Genomic DNA, 19,011 nt, shown 5'->3' with positions numbered 1-19,011 from the left:
TTTCTGTATTTATATGCTTCCCCTTGGCCATATTATTTGTAGCTTTGGACTGGGTTATCATTTTTATGCAGATGATGCTCAACTCTATTTCAATGTTAAAAGTGGAACTTCATCAGAGCTTTCTTAGCTCACAATGTGCCTCAGTGAAATTAAAACCCAGGTGGAGCAGAACTCTTTAAAATTAAATTGCAACAAAACTGAACTCCTGCAAACTGGCACTAAAGTGCAACTTAATAAAATGAGCTCCTTCCCAGTCCATCTTGGTGGTGATCTCATCAGACCTGCCTCTATTGCAAAGAATCTTGGTGTTATTTTTGATTCTTCCCTTTCTTATTCCGCCCACATAAATCACATTAAAAAAACTTTACTTTCACCTCCGTAACATATCACGTGTTCGCTCCTGCCTCTCCTTTTCTAAAGCTGAGAAACTTGTCCATGCTTTTATCACATCCCGCATCTTCTTATTCTTTTGGCTGCTCCCGTTAGGGGTTGCCACAGCAGATCATCTTCTTCCATATCTTTCTGTCCTCTGCATCTTGTTCTGTTACACCCATCACCTGCATGTCCTCTCTCACCACATCCATAAACCTTATCTTAGGCCTTCCTCTTTAGTCTTACCAGGCAGCTCAATCCTTAGTATCCTTCTCCCAATATACCCAGCATCTCCCCTCTGCACATGCCCAAACCAATGCAATCTCGCCTCTCTGACTTTGTCTCCCAACCATCCAACTTGAGCTGACCCTCTAATGTCCTCATTTCTAATCCTATCCATCCTTGTCACACCCAGTGCAAATCTTAGCATCTTTAACTCTGCCACCTCCAGCTCTGTCTCCTGCTTTCTGGTCAGTGCCACCGTCTCCAACCCATATAACATAACTGGTCTCACTACCATCCTGTAGACCTTCCCTTTCACTCTTGCTGATACCCGTCTGTTACAAATTACTCCTGACACTCTTCTCCACCCATTCCATCCTGCCTGCACTCTCTTTTTCACTTCTCTTCCACAATCCTCATTACTCTGTACTGTTGATCCCAAGTGTTTAAACTCATCCACCTTCGCCAACTCTACTCCCTTCATCCTCACCATTCCACTGACCTCCCTCTCATTTACACACATGTACTCTGTCTTGTTCCTACTGACGTACATTCCTCTACGCTCTAGAGCATATCTCCACCTCTCCAGGGTCTCCTCAACCAGCTCTCTAATATCACTACAGATCACAATGTCATCAGCAGAGGTGGGTAGAGTAGCCAAAAATATTACTCAAGTAGAAATAAAAAGTAGTCATCCAAAAAATTACTCAAGTAAGATTAAAAAAGTATTTGGTGAAAAGACTACTCAAGTACTGAGTAACTGTTTGATCATAATAAATGATTTATTTTTTAGAAATGTTGTAATAACACAGACAAAAATATAAAATAATGTGCAAATTCTGCTATTTCCAACCAATAAAATAAAAGTGAGTAAAAATAAGTAACATCTTTACAAAATAAAGATGCACAAATAACACAAAGTTCCAGATCTCCGTTTTTCACAACTAAGCTTTTGAAGCCAATACCTACAGTAGGTAACATGTATGTTTGAACAGTGCAAACTACTTACAGTGACAAGATATACTCTACGCTGACAGTATAATACTGCATATTCACTTGCCCTCCAAATAACACAGCTGATAGAAAATAACATTAGAACAAGGCAGCTTGTGCACTTACAGGAAGTCTCACTTTACCTTGACTGTCTGTGCATGTTTGGTTAAAACGTGCTTGTTCTTAACTCAGTGAAGTAATGGTTAAGCTTCAGCAGGAGTTGGCTCTCATTTTTCATGTATTCTTTCTTTCCCAGTCCACTGTCTGTGAGTAGTTTGTGCCGCTATGCTGCCACAGTTGTGTGTGATCATGTGACTGCATGGCCATGTCTGATTTGTGAAACGGAGCCATGTGATTATTGTTGCTACATCTAATTGGTGAAACTGAGTCTTGTGATAATTGTTGCTACGTCTGATTGGTGAAACAGTCATGCAGTAGAAACACTGGCGGCTTCTCTCTGGCAAAAATACTATATAGCGTACCTAATGGAAAAAAGTAACGATTCAATGCCCAATATAGCGGAGTAAGAGTAGCATTTTTTCTTCACAAATGTACTCAAGTAAAAGTAAAAAATATGGTGTAGTAAAACTACTCTTAGAAGTACAATTTTTTTAAAAAGTTACTCAAGTAAATGTAACGGAGTAAATGTAATGCGTTACTACCCACCTCTGGTCATCAGCAAACATCATAATCCATGGGGACTCCTGTCTAATCTCGTCTGTCAACCTGTCCATCACCATTGCAAATAAGAAAGAATCAGAGCTGATCCCTGATGTAATCCCACCTCCACGGTGAATGCATCCGTCGCTCCTACCGCAGACCTCACCACTGTCACACTTCCCTCGTACATATCCTGTACAACTCTTACGTACTTCTCTGCCACTCCCAACTTCCACATACAATACCATAGCTCCTCTCGAGGCTCCCTGTCATATGCTTTCTCCAGGTCCACAAAGACGCAATGCAACTCCTTCTGGCCTTCTCTTAACTTCTCCATCAACATCCTCAGAGCAAACATTGCATCTGTGGTGCTCTTTCTTGGCATGAAACCTTACTGCTGCTCACTAATCATCACCTCACTTCTTAACCTAGCTTCCACTACTCATTCCCATAACTTCATTCTGTGGCTCATCAATTTTATCCCCCTGTAGTTACTGCAGTCCTGCACATCCCCCTTATTCTTAAATATCGGCACCAGTACACTTCTTCTCCACTCCTCAGGCATCCTCTTACTTTCCAAGATTCCATTAAACAATCTGGTTAAAAACTCCACTGCCATCTCTCCTAAACACCTCCATGCTTCCATAGGAATGTCATCTGGACCAACGGCCTTTCCATTTCTCATCCTCTTCATAGCTTTCCTTACTTATTCCTTGCTACTTCCTGATTTACTATCTCCACATCAGCCAACCTCTTCTCTCTCACGTTCTCTTCATTCATCAGCCTCTCAAAGTACTCTTTCCATCTGCTCAACACACTCTCCTCGCTAGTGAGTACATTTCCATCTTCATCCTTTATCACCCTAACCTGCTGCACATCTTTTCCAGCTCGGTCCCTCTGTCTAGCTAATCTGTACAGGTCCTTTTCTCCCTCCTTACTGTCCAACCTCTCATAGAACTCATCATATGCCTTTTCTTTAGCCTTCACTACCTCTCACTTCACCTTGCATCTTATCTCCTTGTACTCTTGTCTACTTTCTGCATCTCTCTGACTATCCCACTTCTTCTTTGCCATCCTCTTCTTCTGTATACTCTCCTGTATTTCTTCATTCCACCACCAGGTTTGCTTTTCCTCCTTCCTCTTTCCAGATGTCATGTCAAGCACCCTTCTTGCTGTCACCCTTACTAGATCTGCTTTAGTTTCCCAGCTGTCTGGTAACTCTTCACTGCCACCCATGCCTGTCTCACCTCCTCCCTAAACTCAACCTTGCAGTCTTCCTTTTTCAACTTCCACCATTTGATCCTTGGCTCTGCCCTTACTCTGTTCCTCCTCTTGATCTCCAACATCATCCTACAGACCACCATCCTATGCTGCTTAACTAGACCTTCCCCTGCCACCACTTTGCAGTCTTCAGTCTCCTTCAGATCAACTTTTCTGCATAGGATGTAATCTACCTGTGTGCATCTTCCTTCACTCTTGTACGTAACCTTATGTTCCTCCCCCTTCTTAAAATACATATTCACCTCAGCCATGTCCATTCTTTTGGCAAAATCCACTATCCTCTGACCTTCTTCATTCCTCTCCTTGACACCATACCTACCCATCACCTCCTCGTCTCCACTGTTCCTTTCATCAACATGCCCACTAAAATCCACTCCAATCATCACTTTCTGTCCCTTGGGTACACTGTTCACCACTTCATCCAACTCACTCCAAAAATCTTCTTTCTTACCCATTGCACACCCAATTTGCGGTGCATATGCACTAACAACATTCATCATCACACCTCCAATTTCCAGCTTCATAATCATTACTGTCTGACACTCTTTTCACCCCCAAAACACTCTTGACATACTGTTCCTTCAGAATAACTCCTACCCCATTTCTCCTCCCATCCACACCATGATAGAACAATTTGAATCCACCTCCAATCCACCTGGCCTTACTCCCCTTCCATTTAGTCTCTTGCACGCACAATATATCAATATTCTTTCTCTCCATCATATCTGCTAACTCTCTCCCCTTACCAGTAATACTGCCAACATTCAAAGTTCCTACCCTCAGTTCCACTCTCTTTACTTTCCTCCTCTCCTCCTGCCTCCGGACACGTCTCCTGCCTCTTCTTCTCCTCCTTCTTCTTTGACCATCCTGCATCAATTATGGTAATTTCTTACTGGCAGGTGCCCCTTCTAATCTTCTATCACAGCTCCAGCTTATTCAAAACTTGGCTGCAAGAGTCCTTACACGGACTAGCAGCAGTGAGCACATCACACCCATCCTGCTCCGTCTTCACTGGCTCCCTGTGTCTTACAGAATCGAATATAAAATCCTACTAATAACCTACAAAGCCTTAAATAACCTCACGCCAAACTACATCAGTGACCTTCTCCATCACTATGTACCTGTCTGCCCACTAAAGTCCTCTGATTCTGGCAATCTTGTTGTGCTCCAGACTAATCTACACTCCATGGGTGACAGGGCCTTCAGCTGTATAGCGCCCAGACTTTGGAATGACCTACCAAAATTAATTAGATCAGCTGACTCCATGTACTCTTTTAAAAAACAACTCAAATCTCATCTGTTCAGGAAGGCTTTTAGCTCTGCCTGACTTTACTACCCTTCTCTCAGTTTACCTCTCTGTCAAGATGCTTTTGTAACCTGTATGTCTGTGTTCTAGACCATCAATTATGTTGTCTGTTAGGCTTTTTCTCTGAATTTACTGTCTTAATCTTCTTTATTTATTTATCTGGTTTGTACAATGCTATATACTGTATACCCTGACGTTCTTTCTTACATTCCGTGAAGTGCCTTGAGCGTGGAAAAGGCGCTATATAAATAAAATGTATTATTATTATTATTATTATATTGTATTCTGTAGAAGGAGCTTGAGGTGGGTAGCTGGTTCATCTATTCCATCCATTCATTTTCTATCCCAGTTATCCATGGTTGGGTCACTGGGAAGCTGGAGCCTATCCCAGCAACCATTGGATGCAAGGCAAAAACAGCATCTGGACTGGAAACCAGTCTATTGCAGGGCAAACACACTCATCCACATAAGGGCAAATTTAGCAGTGCCAATTCACCTAACCTGGTTGTCTTTGGACTGAGGGAGGAAACCAGTGAGGGTATGGAAAGGACTAGCATATATGGAAAATTTAGGACATGAACCCCAGTTTCTTTACTGTGAGGCAGCAACGCTACCACAGCACCACCATGCTACTTGGGTAGCTGATTCAATCAAGAATATTAGTAGCATTATATGTAGTGATTTTATGTGGTGTTTATTTTGTAGATGAGTGAAGGCGAGTCTGCTGAACAGAGTTTGTATTCCAGTTCTTCAAGGATAATTTGTATATAAGCACTTCTTTATCCATGCCAATTAGAGTATCTACAGTAGTTCATGTTTTAAGTTACTTATATGTTGATTGAGGCCCTAATCATTAACTATTTCAGTCTAAATGAGTTTTCTTTTGAGACAATTTTCAGAAAGTACTTTTGTTCAGCAGGTTAAACATTTAACTTAAATCCAGTTTTTCACTAGGACAATTATATAGTTTTCTGCACCAGTGGAATCAGCAACAAATAGTTTGCATTGTACTGAAAGGTATGTGAACAGTAAATTAAGTGGAAGTACATATGTTACAGCACCTTTGCAGGCATAATTGACAAGCTTTAAATTAAGTACTTATTTTATTTATTATTTACTTTGAGCTCAGTAGTATGAAAAATGTGTATGTAATATTTTGCATCATTAAATTGTCCTCATGTCTGTGTTCCTGCTCTTGTTCTCTTTTTAGGAACATTGCAATATATGGCACCAGAGATTATTGATAAAGGCCCTCGAGGGTATGGTGCTCCAGCTGACATCTGGTCTCTAGGGTGTACAATTATAGAAATGGCTACTGGGAAGCCACCATTTCATGAGCTGGGAGAACCTCAAGCTGCCATGTTTAAGGTAATGTTTTATATGGCCAATGAATTCATCTACTTTTCTTTGACCAATTGACATCTAATAGGGAATTTTTACAAAGTAAGCAGTATGGTTTGAATCTTTCAGAGAGAGTAAAACTTCAAAGCTTTATGACAGTGCTTTTACAGACCTACATATTTATACTTTTGTCATTCACTTGCAGAGCATGTCAGCCTTTAGGTTTATTTAATTAATCATCCTGGAAGTCATACTTTCAATGTGTTTTGTTTTTGATTTTTGGTTTTTAGTGAAGTATAGAGATGGGATATGGTATTTATTCACAGTAACATTTGTTTTGGATTGAAAGCCTTATTTCTATCACTCCCAACTACTAGGTTGGAATGTTTAAAATTCACCCTGAAATTCCAGAATCCCTTTCAACTGAGGCGAAGTCCTTCATCTTACGCTGCTTTGAGCCAGACCCCAACAAGCGTGCAACTGCTGCAGATCTCCTCAAAGATTCTTTTGTCAGGCATAATGTCAAAGGAAAAAAGAATAAAATTGCATTTAAACCCTCAGGTATGTATAGTGAATTGAAGACTTCCAGTGCAGTGTATCAATAAAGGGGCGAAAGAACACATTTTGCCATTACAGTAAACATTACAGTAAAGGTCTAAGATTTAAAATTTCATTCTTGATTTACTATTTGATAAGTCCTTTCTTATATGCGTAATGTCCATCTGTCTTTTAACCTGTGCATTGACTTTGCATAGTCATTTCTTACAATTGTTAAAGAGAGTTTTGCTTTTTCATGTAGTACAGGTCTTACTTGCTTAAATTCATCATGAATCTAAATGTGTATTAAAAGTTTGACAGGTTTGACAGTGTGACAAAGTTTTTACCAAAATGACATCTGACACATTCATTCTAAAAGAAACTTTTGTCATTTGTGTCTACAGTTTTCCAGAACACTGATCTTTAAACAAGGAAGGAACAGTTAAAGCTGCCGACATGGCCAGACTCAGAGCAGCAGACATAATAATTAATTTTAAGTACTATACTGTACATCTGTCAGCACAAGTTTTAACTGTGGAAACAAAGTACCATTTAATAGAGAAAAAATATCTAGTGACACAGCAACTTGTCTAAATAAGTTAAGATAACTCTGTATCTAACAAGCAAAGCAAGACTGCTCCACATTCCTGCAGTACTATGAGCACTGTAAAACAAATGTTCTCTAAGCCTCCTTTTGAATGCTAACAAAACACCAACCATAGTTATTGAGTCTTGACAGAAACTGAAATTGACTAAATCATGTGGGACTAAATTGACATCATGTGGGCATGCCAACAACTATCATATACTTTCACTGTTTTGCATTTATAGATTTGGGGTTTTCAGAAGTGATGAGAGGTTTGTAAGGTCAGAAGTAACTTCTAAAAAGCAAACTGAGAGAGAGAATGAAAACAGCAGCTCATGTGCTGAAATAAATATAATTTTAGGTACCGGATAGATCTTAATGAGACTATCGCTTTTTCCTGTTCTTATGTGGCCACTCTCAATGGACTGCTGCTGCTTTGCTGCTCATTAAACGGGATGTGCTGTAAACAGTGTGGCAAGGTTTGTCTCAGTTTGTATTTACCAAGTTTTGATCCTTCCCATTTTCATTTTCATTCATCATTCATCATTCTTCTGCTTCTTCATTTCTTGGGGTTAAGATACTGAGAGTACAAAGAAGGTCATCATTAGTCAGCTTTGTAATGCCACAAGAAGGTTTTTTATCTTACATCTACCAAGTTATGTCCTCACACACATAGATATGTAGCATAATTTTAAACTCAGCCATACTGCCAGAGACCAACTGTAAGTACCACAGCTAGAAAAGCCTGGCATTGACCTTTGTAGTTAACCATTCCAAGCCAAATGTGCCTATTTTCCATGTCTTAAGTGGTTTCTGGCAAGGAAAATGTGCATCATATACAGTATGTTGAAAATGCAACACTGTATTCCAGATCAGTGAATCTTTAAAGCTGTGAATGACCAGCTTACACCAATAATTTTTTTATTACTCTCTTTCCTTACATGAGCACAAAAAATCAACTGCACAATAATATACTGTTTAATGTTAAAACCAGATGGCTATTTGCAGTAAGTATTTCCACGGTGGGTTTTCTATTTTTTATTTGCTGTATATATTATACAGTATTCTATGGGGTGCATAGGACACTAAACCAAAAAACTGTCCAGCTAGCCGTAAAGACCTGTCCAAGAAGATCACAGCTGTGGCAGCAAGCAATAAAAGTTATTGAAAATAAACACAATGGAGAACACAGTACCCGTTCCTCAAATCTTGCTAGATTGCTGTAATTCTAGGTGTTTTTTGCCTAGAGTTTTCTTCTTAAGACTGATAGCTTAATTCTGACAGACAACTACAGGTCCCAAACTTAAGTAGGCCCAGATCTTTCAAAATCTGAAGTACCATTCCAGAAACTTAAAGATATAATCAGTTTACCTATTACCCAATAATTTTAGATTTTGTGTATTTGGTACATAAAAATTTAATGTAGCTCAATCATTAGAGCTAGTTTACAAGTATATTAGTTTATTCCTTCTTGGTTTCACTAAAATCACAACTTGAAATATGAATGATTAATTAAAAAATAAAAAGTTGCTCTGATTTAGTAGCCATTTGAAAAGCCCTTGCTACTGCAGTGCCTCTGAACCATCTAGTCTTTCTGTATTTTGCCTTTCCTAGTCTTGAATTCTTAATGCTGCACTGTTTCAATTTTGTTTGCGAGCTCGGAACAGCATTAAGGCTCGAGTCTTCCATCCCATCTCCTACTTGTGTGCATAATTGCTTTTTTCATTTTACATTTATCATAACATTATGTTTATGTCTTGTTTAGTTGTACTGCTTAAAGATATCAACATTTCTGCATCTGATCCTGAGAAATGATGATATCATAATTCATGTTGCTTCATTATGTCTGCTTCTTTGGTTAGATATGTGAAAGTTCCAAGCACCTTTATCTGGGAGGATTTTTTGGCAAAGAATATTACACGTTATCCCAAGATGTAATGATATACACTACTGCTTTGGTAGTTTAGAGATAGGGGAAGTATTGTAGACGATTTGCACTAATTAAAAAGTCTTAAAACTTTTATTCGCAGCTCTCTTTTGAACTCTGTTTGACAGAATCAGTATAAGAATAGATCCCATTGTTCTTGCCTTTGGTGCTGAGCAATATATTTTCTTTGCCTTGAAAGGTTTCAGAATTTGCTATAAAGTTCATAGGAGAAAGTTTTCAGTGTAAATGGTAGGTGCTTTCAATTTTGTTGTGTTTTTTGGGTGCCTCCCAGAACTTTAGTGAAGACCCCTGACATACATTTGTTAGCATTAACCTTTGTTTCTAGATCAGTAGCCTTGTTATTTGTGGAGGCCGCCATTTTTCCTGTTGTTCAACATGGGGTTTAGCATACCATTCACATTATCATGCTGTATACCGAGCTTCTTTTTTTTTGACGTACTTCATTATTCCAAGGGAAAATTCTCTTTTTGCATGACATTTGGGGGTCAAAGTGCAGGGTCAGCCATTGTACAGTGCCCCGGAAGCAATTTTCAGGTTAAGGGTCTTGCTCAAGGGCCCAACTGAATAGGATCCCTTCTGGATGTATCAGGATTTGAACCGGCAACCTTCTAGATAGTGCAGATCCTTAGCCTCAGATCCACCACTCCACCCTTTGTGACTCAGTTGTAGTCATTTGGTACTCATTGCTTATAGTTAGGTTTTTATTTTTTTTTTTTGTTTTCAAATTTGCTCCCAATCTGAAAATTACATCTCTCTAAATCTTCAGATTTCAAGGAGCCTCCATACTGGCACAGTCATATTGTATAGTTCCAGTGGTGTTGCCACTTGTTAGAGAGTAAGAAATTGTCAGACACATGGTTTTTGGTAATCAAGATGACTCCTAAGAATCCTTGCCGTAAGCTGGGTCAGCTGGAAAGCCAGCTCTGGAGGTAAGGCAAGGCACAGTAGTTAGATCTCTTCAGCAAATAGAGTACTAAGCATGGCAGCACCTGCATCAGTCTCTTCAATTTTCACTCCCTCTCGTTACAGGCCATAAGATGGCACTTTTTTGTTTCGATTGCTAATTTTATTGATGTGGTGGGGATTATTTTGAAGACATTGCTAACTATATAAAAAGATACTTGCCACAAATAATACATTGTAGTACATCCTGGAGATTGTAAAGAAGATGAGAGCAAAATAGGATTGTTGAGGAAGCAGGTGTCTCAAGAAATGAATGCCTCAGAAACAAACAAGACCAATTATACTTCTCTGAAATCACCAGTGATACTTGCAGTGCATTGTCCTCATTCATAAGTAGAGTTGCAACTACTTTTCCCCCCTTGGACCAACTCTTTTCTTATTTGCCTGCTATAGTCAAACACTGTATGTTCGCCTACCACTTTTCTCAGTTGACTGCACTGCAGATCTGTATGCATACTGCATCCTTAAGTGAAAGAGAAAGGGATGAATGGAAGGAACAGTATCTTGTGCCACGTTTGCTAATAGTGGTTTTGTAAAGGCTTTAACCTTATAAGGCTGTTTTCTGATTATTTCTTTACATGCTGGAACTTTCACATCTATGCTGTCTCTTTTGTCCATGGTAGATATTTTCTAATAGATTTAATAATGTAATACTCCCATTTCTGTACAGTTACGTGTCTTTATATCTGTAGAATGCAGAAACAAAAACCTTCTTCTCTTAAATATCTTGTCAAAACTCTAACCAGAATTGAGAATGATTTACTTTTCTTACTGTCTGTTTCTAGACTACCTTCGAAGTGTGTCTCTGCCTATCCAGATGCAGGGTGAGAACGCAGGTAGCAGCAGTAGTGAGCATGGCTCAGTCTCACCAGACTCAGATTCTAAGCATGATGTGTTCTTTGAAAAGAAGAAAAGGTCGAGTTCGGAAAACCTTATCAAACCACCAAGTTCAAACTTCCTGAGGTAAGACTTGAAACATATTTTTGTTTGTTTGGTTTTGGTCCCTTTACAAATAGATGCAGTTAGTTACCAATTTATAGAAAAGATTTTGTTATCCTTTAACATTTGTCTATAGTGTTGAAATGGAAGAATAATGAATAAAAATAATGCTGTAGTGTCAGTTTATTCAATTTTTCCCATGAGCAAGTTGTTGTAGACAAATGCATCAACTTGTACAGTTGTATTCCTTGCTAGCCCATATTCCCTTTTATTTGCATTAAAAAATCTAAATGGTTTTATTAAAATTCTTATGAATAAATGGCCTGAAAGGGGACATATTACAGAATTGATTTTATATATATATATATATATATATATATACATATATATATATATGTGCGTGTGTGTGTGTGTGTATATGTATATAAATATATTTGTGTGAATGTATAATATATACAATGATGCCATTTCATTCCTTGCTTTTAGCTCACATTTAAGTATTTGCATAGTCATGTGTTCATCAAATACTTAAATGAGAGTTTAAAGCAAGGAGTGAAATGGCAACACTTTCTAAAAAACTAAAAATTTCCTAAAAAGACCGCATAGTCAGACAAATGACGATAACTATATCAGGTTCTCATATTTTGAAATTAACTAATACAATGTAATTTTTTGTACTGTATACAAACTATGCACTGTATTACTGTACATAATTTGGATACTGTAAAAATAAGATGAGCTTTCTAAATATGCTTCCAACTTTTTATCAATGTTTTTGTTCCTGTTTTTCGTGGTCACAAGGTTACTGGAATAGTCTCCAGCTCTCTGTGACCATTAAATTTAATTATGCAGGTTCAGAGAATGAATGGACTCAAGGTATCTCACAGAAGTTGTGACTGAGGTGAAAATAGTTTTATAGTAGCTTGAGGAATTAATAGGATCTAGTAGCAATCCTGTGTACAGAATCAGAAAGTTCTCAACTTGTTATGTAAGAAAGGTATGACAGCAGGATATAGTTGTACAGGTTTGGCCTTGTTTCAAGATTTTAATTTTTTTTTAAGATATGGTAAATATTATTTTAAGTTGTATTTGACTTTATTAAGAGACAGTATAATGGCAAAACAGTTTTATGTGTGAAATTTAAAAAATGTACACTAGCATACTTTATTTTGTATATGATCTTATGATAATGATCTACACTTTACAACTATACAATAAACATGTGATTGTTTTTTTCCATTTGTAACCCCAGTAAATATGTGGTTTTAAATCCAATGTCCTAACTGTAAGGTTTAACTAACTTGTTGGCACAGATTGTGTAACCATATGCAAGAGTTAAGCCACCAATCACGGTGTAGTCCATTCTGTAAAGATACTTAAGTGGTTTCAGTTTGTAGGTTGGACCACACAACAATAAATGTTACTATCCCTTTATATATTCCTTATATTTTGGATTACAGTTGTTTGTCTTTTGTTGTTTTGCTTTTTTAGTTTTAAACAAATTCCAGCTTGAGATTAGTTTTAATTGAAAGGTTTGCTGCTTGGGTTAAAGAAGCTAACTGTGTATGTGGGGTGTGTGTGTGTGTTTATCTGCCCCATAGTGTCCCTGATGATAGCTCAGTGTCAGAAGATCGGAGTGCTCCACCTTCACCTGAGGACAGAGACTCTGGTTTGTTCTTGTTGAAGAAAGACAGTGAGAGAAGAGCTATTCTCTATAAAGTCCTCAATGAAGATCAGGATAAAGTTATTTCCAATTTAATGGAAAACCATATACAGGTATATTTATTGAAGTCTAAAGCAGAGTGCATTATATTAAGTGTCAACATTTGTTAATAGTTTCTCTGAAGAGTTAAAGGTTATAATGAAGTACGGAAGGTGGTGGCATATATTTTATTTGAGATACATCCCTTTTAGAAATATATGAAGCAGAGTACTGTATATTTAAAGTGGAGAACTAGAGGAAGTGTTATCCTGTTTTCTGATTTTGTTTGTTATATATTCCACAAACTGTTTCATTTATGAAATTGCAGTTTGGAAAATACAAATAAAAATAGGATAATTATAATGTTAGATATAAAAATGATTCAATCTTAAAACCCATTATACATTTACAGGGGACTGAAGAATTGAAGCTGTCAGTTGATCACATTAAACAGATCATCTGCATTTTAAGGGACTTCATACGTTCTCCTGAGCGAAGAGTCATGGCAACCACAATTTCTAAACTGAAGTTAGACCTGGACTTTGATAGCACTTCAATCAACCAGATCCAGTTGGTTTTATTTGGATTTCAGGACTCTGTAAGCTTTTTTATTTCTCAAAGGTGTAAGAAAAACTGATAACTTCTACATTTAATGTCCCTTTTAAAATAGAAAAGTAATGCATGTTACTTTATGATCATTTTCAGTGTGGTATGGCTTTGTAACATTTGTATGTATTTACTGTATATAGTTGTGTTAGTAGATACCACTTGTTTAGGAAAAAGGGGTTAATCACTTAGTTAATCAAGTTTTGCTTTTGGCAGTGCTGGTAATTAATTAAAACAATTAACAAGACACCCACATCAGTGATACCAGATTATTGTGGGGGATCGCTGTATTTTCCAGCTATGACACCAGAAATATGAAGAGATCTATGCCTTTTCTAAACGAGGTTCATAAGTCGGTGGAAGTCTACAGTAAACACGTTCACTGTAGTTTTTTTTGTTGTGGTTTGGCATGGCCATAGTCTTATTTCAATAAATAACCCAAACACACTTGGTGCAATAAAAAAAAAAGTATACAATTTATAACATAAGGATAATAGAAGATATGGAAGCGTGTGTGTACACACAAACTGTCCTGATCTTCGTGCAATCATTATGTTCAAAACATTTACTGTCACACACAAAGTAGTCCATTTCACAGCCCCTCATTTCGTGAGTGACCTTGTCAATCTCTACCTTTTCTTTTAGCATCTTGGATTTTATTTAGCCTTCAACTCTTTTAATGCCATGTGACATTGAGGAATTCATTATCAATCATCTCCTTCATTGCACTCTCATGTTTATAGAATTCTTGTAAAATTCTTTAAAGAAATCCATCATTTCTTTGTGTTCACTGTCTTTAGTACCATCTTCATTATTCATTTTTACAATTATTTTACAAATTTGCTTTTTATGTATGTTTTTTATCTAAACTCTTAATGAGTTTTCTAAAGATCACATATTAATTAAAAAAAGAGATTAAATTCTTTTTGTAATGTGTGCTGCATGTTGATTAGCACATTCAAGTAACCTATAAACCTGTAATGCCAGCCTTTTTCCAGTTTTATAAATTTTGGTACTTATTTCTGTTTTCCTTATTTTTTGCAATTTTTACACAAATCATATAATATTGTTTGTTCTTTCAGATATACTTTTAAGCATTTCCTAAGTTCTTCCCATGGATATTTTTGATGATGCATTGGTCTCTATAAAGATACTGATTTGTGTGACAATTAAGTTAATTAAGTCTTCATCTGCTTGTTTTAATGGATTTAATCACCATTAGATGACTGAAATTATTTAATTTCCAAAGTAAAAATATCATGGTTGAAGATATCACTAGCATAATGTTTACAAGATTTAATATAAAATGGAATAATATAACAAAAAATGTCAACTGGGGAATAAATATTATGTAAAGAATAAAAATGAATATTTTTCTCAAATATGGATAGAGAAATCCCCATGAGTCTGAGTAGTTAAACTCATTAATAAAATGTGAAATTGTTATATGATCTATAGATGTTACAGTTATAGCTGGGTAAATGTAGAAAGAAAAAATCCTGCTATTATGAGGTTCTGAGACCTTTTACTAAAATCATTGCAAAAATGTTAACTGTGGATTCTTTATCCTCATAATTCTATGCATTTTACATCATATTAGCAGCTGATGGTAGCTTAGAATTGTATATTGACTGACTCTATTCTGATGCTCATATGTAATTTCTTACTTATTATTGCCTATTTCAAGACTTGCAATGCTGTGCTGATGGGATTTGCATTGCATGTACTGAGGGTTTTAGCCCATTAGCCAGTCATACAAATCAGAAGTCATCAACCCAGTCTATGTACAAACCGGATTCCAAAAAAGTTGGGACACTAAACAAATTGTGAATAAAAACTGAATGCAATGATGTGGAGATGGCAAATGTCAATATTTTATTTGTAATAGAACGTAGATGACAGATCAAATGTTTAATCCGAGTAAATGTATCATTTTAAAGGAAAAATATGTTGATTCAAAATTTCACGGTGTCAACAAATCCCAAAAAAGTTGGGACAAGTAGCAATAAGCTGGAAAAAGTAAATTTGAGCATAACGAAGAGCTGGAAGACCAATAAACACTAATTAGGTCAATTGGCAACATGATTGGGTATAAAAAAAGCTTCTCAGAGTGGCAGTGTCTCTCAGAAGCCAAGATGGGTAGAAGATCACCAATTCCCACAATGTTGCGCAGAAAGATAGTGGAGCAATATCAGAAAGGTGTTACCCAGTGAAAAATTGCAAAGACTTTGCATCTATCATCATCAACTGTGCATAACATCATCCGAAGATTCAGAGAATCTGGAACAATCTCTGTGCGTAAGGGTCAAGGCCGTAAAACCATACTGGATGCCCGTGATCTCTGGGCCCTTAAACGACACTGCACCACACAGGAATACTACTGTAAAGGAAATCACAGAATGGGCTCAGGAATACTTCCAGAAACCATTGTCAGTGAACACAATCCACCGTGCCATCCGCCGTTGCCAGCTGAAACTCTACAGTGCAAAGAAGAAGCCATTTCTAAGCAAGATCCACAAGCTCAGGCGTTGTCACTGGGCCAGGGATCATTTAAAATGGAGTGTGGCAAAATGGAAGACTGTTCTGTGGTCAGGCGAGTCACGATTCAAGTTCTTTTTGGAAATCTGGGGCGCCATGTCATCCGGACCAAAGAGGACAAGGACAACCCAAGTTGTTATCAACGCTCAGTTCAGAAGCCTGCATCTCTGATGGTATGGGGTTGCATGAGTGCGTGTGGCATGGGCAGCTTGCATGTCTGGAAAGGCACCATCAATGCAGAAAAATATATTCAGGTTCTAGAACAACATATGCTCCCATCCAGACGTCATCTCTTTCAGGGAAGACCCTGCATTTTTCAACAAGATAATGCCAGACCACATTCTGCATCAATCACAACATCATGGCTGCGTAGGAGAAGGATCCGGGTACTGAAATGGCCAGTCTGCAGTCCAGATCTTTCACCTATAGAGAACATTTGGCGCATCATAAAGAGGAAGGTGCGACAAAGAAGGCCCAAGACGATTGAACAGTTAGAGGCCTGTATTAGACAAGAATGGGAGAGCATTCCTATTTCTAAACTTGAGAAACTGGTCTCCTCGGTCCCCAGACGTCTGTTGAGTGTTGTAAGAAGGGGAGATGCCACACAGTGGTGAAAATGGCCTTGTCCCAACTTTTTTGGGATTTGTTGACACCATGAAATTCTGAATCAACATATTTTTCCCTTAAAATGATGCATTTTCTCAGTTTAAACTTTTGTTCCGTGATTTATGTTCTATTCTGAATAAAATATTAGAAGTTGGCACCTCCACATCATTGCATTCAGTTTTTATTCACGATTTGTATAGTGTCCCAACTTTTTTGGAATCCGGTTTGTACATTATAAAATGTCAGTGTCACCATTAGATGCTTAGCTCCTTCACTGGCACATATGGTATCAATGCAAAGGCAAAGCTTTGAATTTTTTGTCTGTTTGTTAGGTCAACAAGGTTCTACGAAACCATCACATTAAGCCACATTGGATGTTTGCAATGGACAACATCATCCGAAGAGCAGTCCAAGCTGCAGTGACCATTCTTATTCCCGGTAATTTTGAAAACACTTTCAAAATATCACCATTGATTTATTTTCTACTTGGTTTTTGATTATTTGTCATGGCATTTAATAATTATGTAGTTTTAAGCATTACAAGGACAATGAGTGTTGAATGTGATGTAATATATTTAGAGTTCTTACTACATTAAATTTCTTTGCATTGACATGCTATAATAGGCAACTATTGTATTGAATTCTGTGTTCCTTAAATCTCCTTTAAACCTAGTAAACTTACTAAACTCAAATACCAGTCAGAAGGCATGATGACACAGTGGTAAGCATAGCTTCCTCACAAATTCAGCGACCTGGATTGAAATCCCATGCCTGGTTGTCATGGAATTGTGGTCCCATGGGCTTGACATGTCAGGTTTTATAAGAATCACCAGAGGGAGCTGTCAGATAGTGACGATACCAGGACTGCTATAGTCCTGCCTGACACAGAAGTGCTTCCTGGGAGCAATTATGCACCAGAAGTACTCCTGGATCTGGAGTTAAAAGACAACCTTCCACATGGCTGAGGGAGTTGGAGTTGGGAGGAAGAAAACCACACTTACCTGGAGGAGAAAAGGAGGGATTAGAAAAGGAAGGAATTATTGTATTGTGGTGACTGAAGAAACCAGACCTGTGGAAAGGTACTTTAATATAAATACCTTCACTTGAACTCGGACTGTCTATGTGTAGTTATTTCTGAAGTTTTGGGGCACAGTAACGTGCCCTACAGGCTACAGTGTCTATGCAAGGTTTTTCTTCTGGGCTTTGGTTAGTAATTTGGCACAGCAAGTGAATGTGATTATGAATGTATGTACAGTATATTATACAGTAGTTGCTACGTTCAGAGTTTTGTTGCCCAAATGGGCTATTTTTGATTACCGTCCACAGGAAAAAATAGACTATTTTTCGACATCCTTCTACCACATTTTTACCATGTCTTTCATCCATCTGACTCCCCATTCCATTCTTGACCATTGTAAACTCTCTGAGCTAGAGTCCCCCTCTCCCCATTGTGTGATGGTATATACCTAATCCTTTGCTCTGACACTGCCCCCTACTTTCTAGGGTGTCCTTTTGACTACTTTAGGCAGATTTGTTATTTTGAACCGGGTTGTACGTTTTTTAGACACCTGGCCACCTTGAATATAAAGTTAACATAATTTGAAACTCACTCTTTGTATAAAATCGGCATGTTTCTATTTGTTTTTTTTTTTACTGAGCCCTAATTTACAGACTTTTTCTCAGAACCAACAATTTTACCATGAGTCTCTGCCTGAAACCATTTCCAGACATGTGTTCTGCACTAGGACCTTACAACTGAAGGGGCCATGAAGGCTCAGGCTGCTATTCTTCAATTATATTCATTGTTTGGTATATTTTACATAACTTACACTGTGTGATTTGTCTCCCAGAGTAGCTATCTTGTGTACTGTCATTTGATGTAAATCGTTATTTTTTACCATGAACCATTTCCAGCTTTAAATAGCAGCAAATCAACAGAAAGCAGCAAGTTTTAGTAATTCAGGTGAAACTGACTGATTGGCTGTTTGAAATGTGCCACAGAGCGTGTTACCTAAAATGGTTTTATATTTAAAGAACTGTAACTATCATTCTCTCAAATTTAAATGGATATTAACCTACAGTTTTAGGAGTTTCATATTTACATCTTTATTATGGTTAACATAGATATTAGCAAATTATTATTTTACTAATATTTTTCTCTCTCTATTCATAAAAGTGTTTCATGTGTCATTTTTCTTTACTTTACAGTGTTTAACTTACTTTTGTTTAGTTCAGTTTTTACATTCAGTGAAGTTTTGTGGGGGACCGGCCTCTGTCCTGACAGCATCCAGCCATATGGTTTTTTAGAGACTGCTAAAATATATACGTATATTAAAAAATCTTACTTCAGATAATTGGTAGGAGACGTTTACAGTAATCAGATAAACTGTATCAAAAGTATATATTAACTG

The 19,011-nt window shown here is 37.4% G+C and overlaps 1 protein-coding gene across 7 annotated transcripts in view; it reads left to right on the top strand.

The window, feature by feature from the left end:
* map3k15 (mitogen-activated protein kinase kinase kinase 15) overlaps positions 1–19,011 on the top strand; it is a 185,897-nt gene that overhangs the window by 151,667 nt on the left and 15,219 nt on the right. For 4 of the 7 annotated variants that reach the window (XM_039745534.1, XM_039745532.1, XM_039745537.1 and 1 more), the window contains 7 exons: positions 6,045–6,202; positions 6,553–6,736; positions 7,769–7,777; positions 10,995–11,172; positions 12,750–12,924; positions 13,263–13,448; positions 16,933–17,038. In XM_039745534.1, the coding sequence (XP_039601468.1) occupies positions 6,045–6,202; positions 6,553–6,736; positions 7,769–7,777; positions 10,995–11,172; positions 12,750–12,924; positions 13,263–13,448; positions 16,933–17,038 (996 nt within the window). The remainder of the gene's footprint in view (positions 1–6,044; positions 6,203–6,552; positions 6,737–7,768; positions 7,778–10,994; positions 11,173–12,749; positions 12,925–13,262; positions 13,449–16,932; positions 17,039–19,011) is intronic. The other 3 variants (XM_039745533.1, XM_039745536.1, XM_039745538.1) reach the window with 1 other exon arrangement.

This window comes from Polypterus senegalus, chromosome 2 (genome assembly GCF_016835505.1).
Source record: "Polypterus senegalus isolate Bchr_013 chromosome 2, ASM1683550v1, whole genome shotgun sequence".
Taxonomy (NCBI): domain Eukaryota; kingdom Metazoa; phylum Chordata; class Cladistia; order Polypteriformes; family Polypteridae; genus Polypterus; species Polypterus senegalus.
Note: the sequence above shows the minus strand (reverse complement) of the source record. Positions and strands in the feature narration are given on the sequence as shown.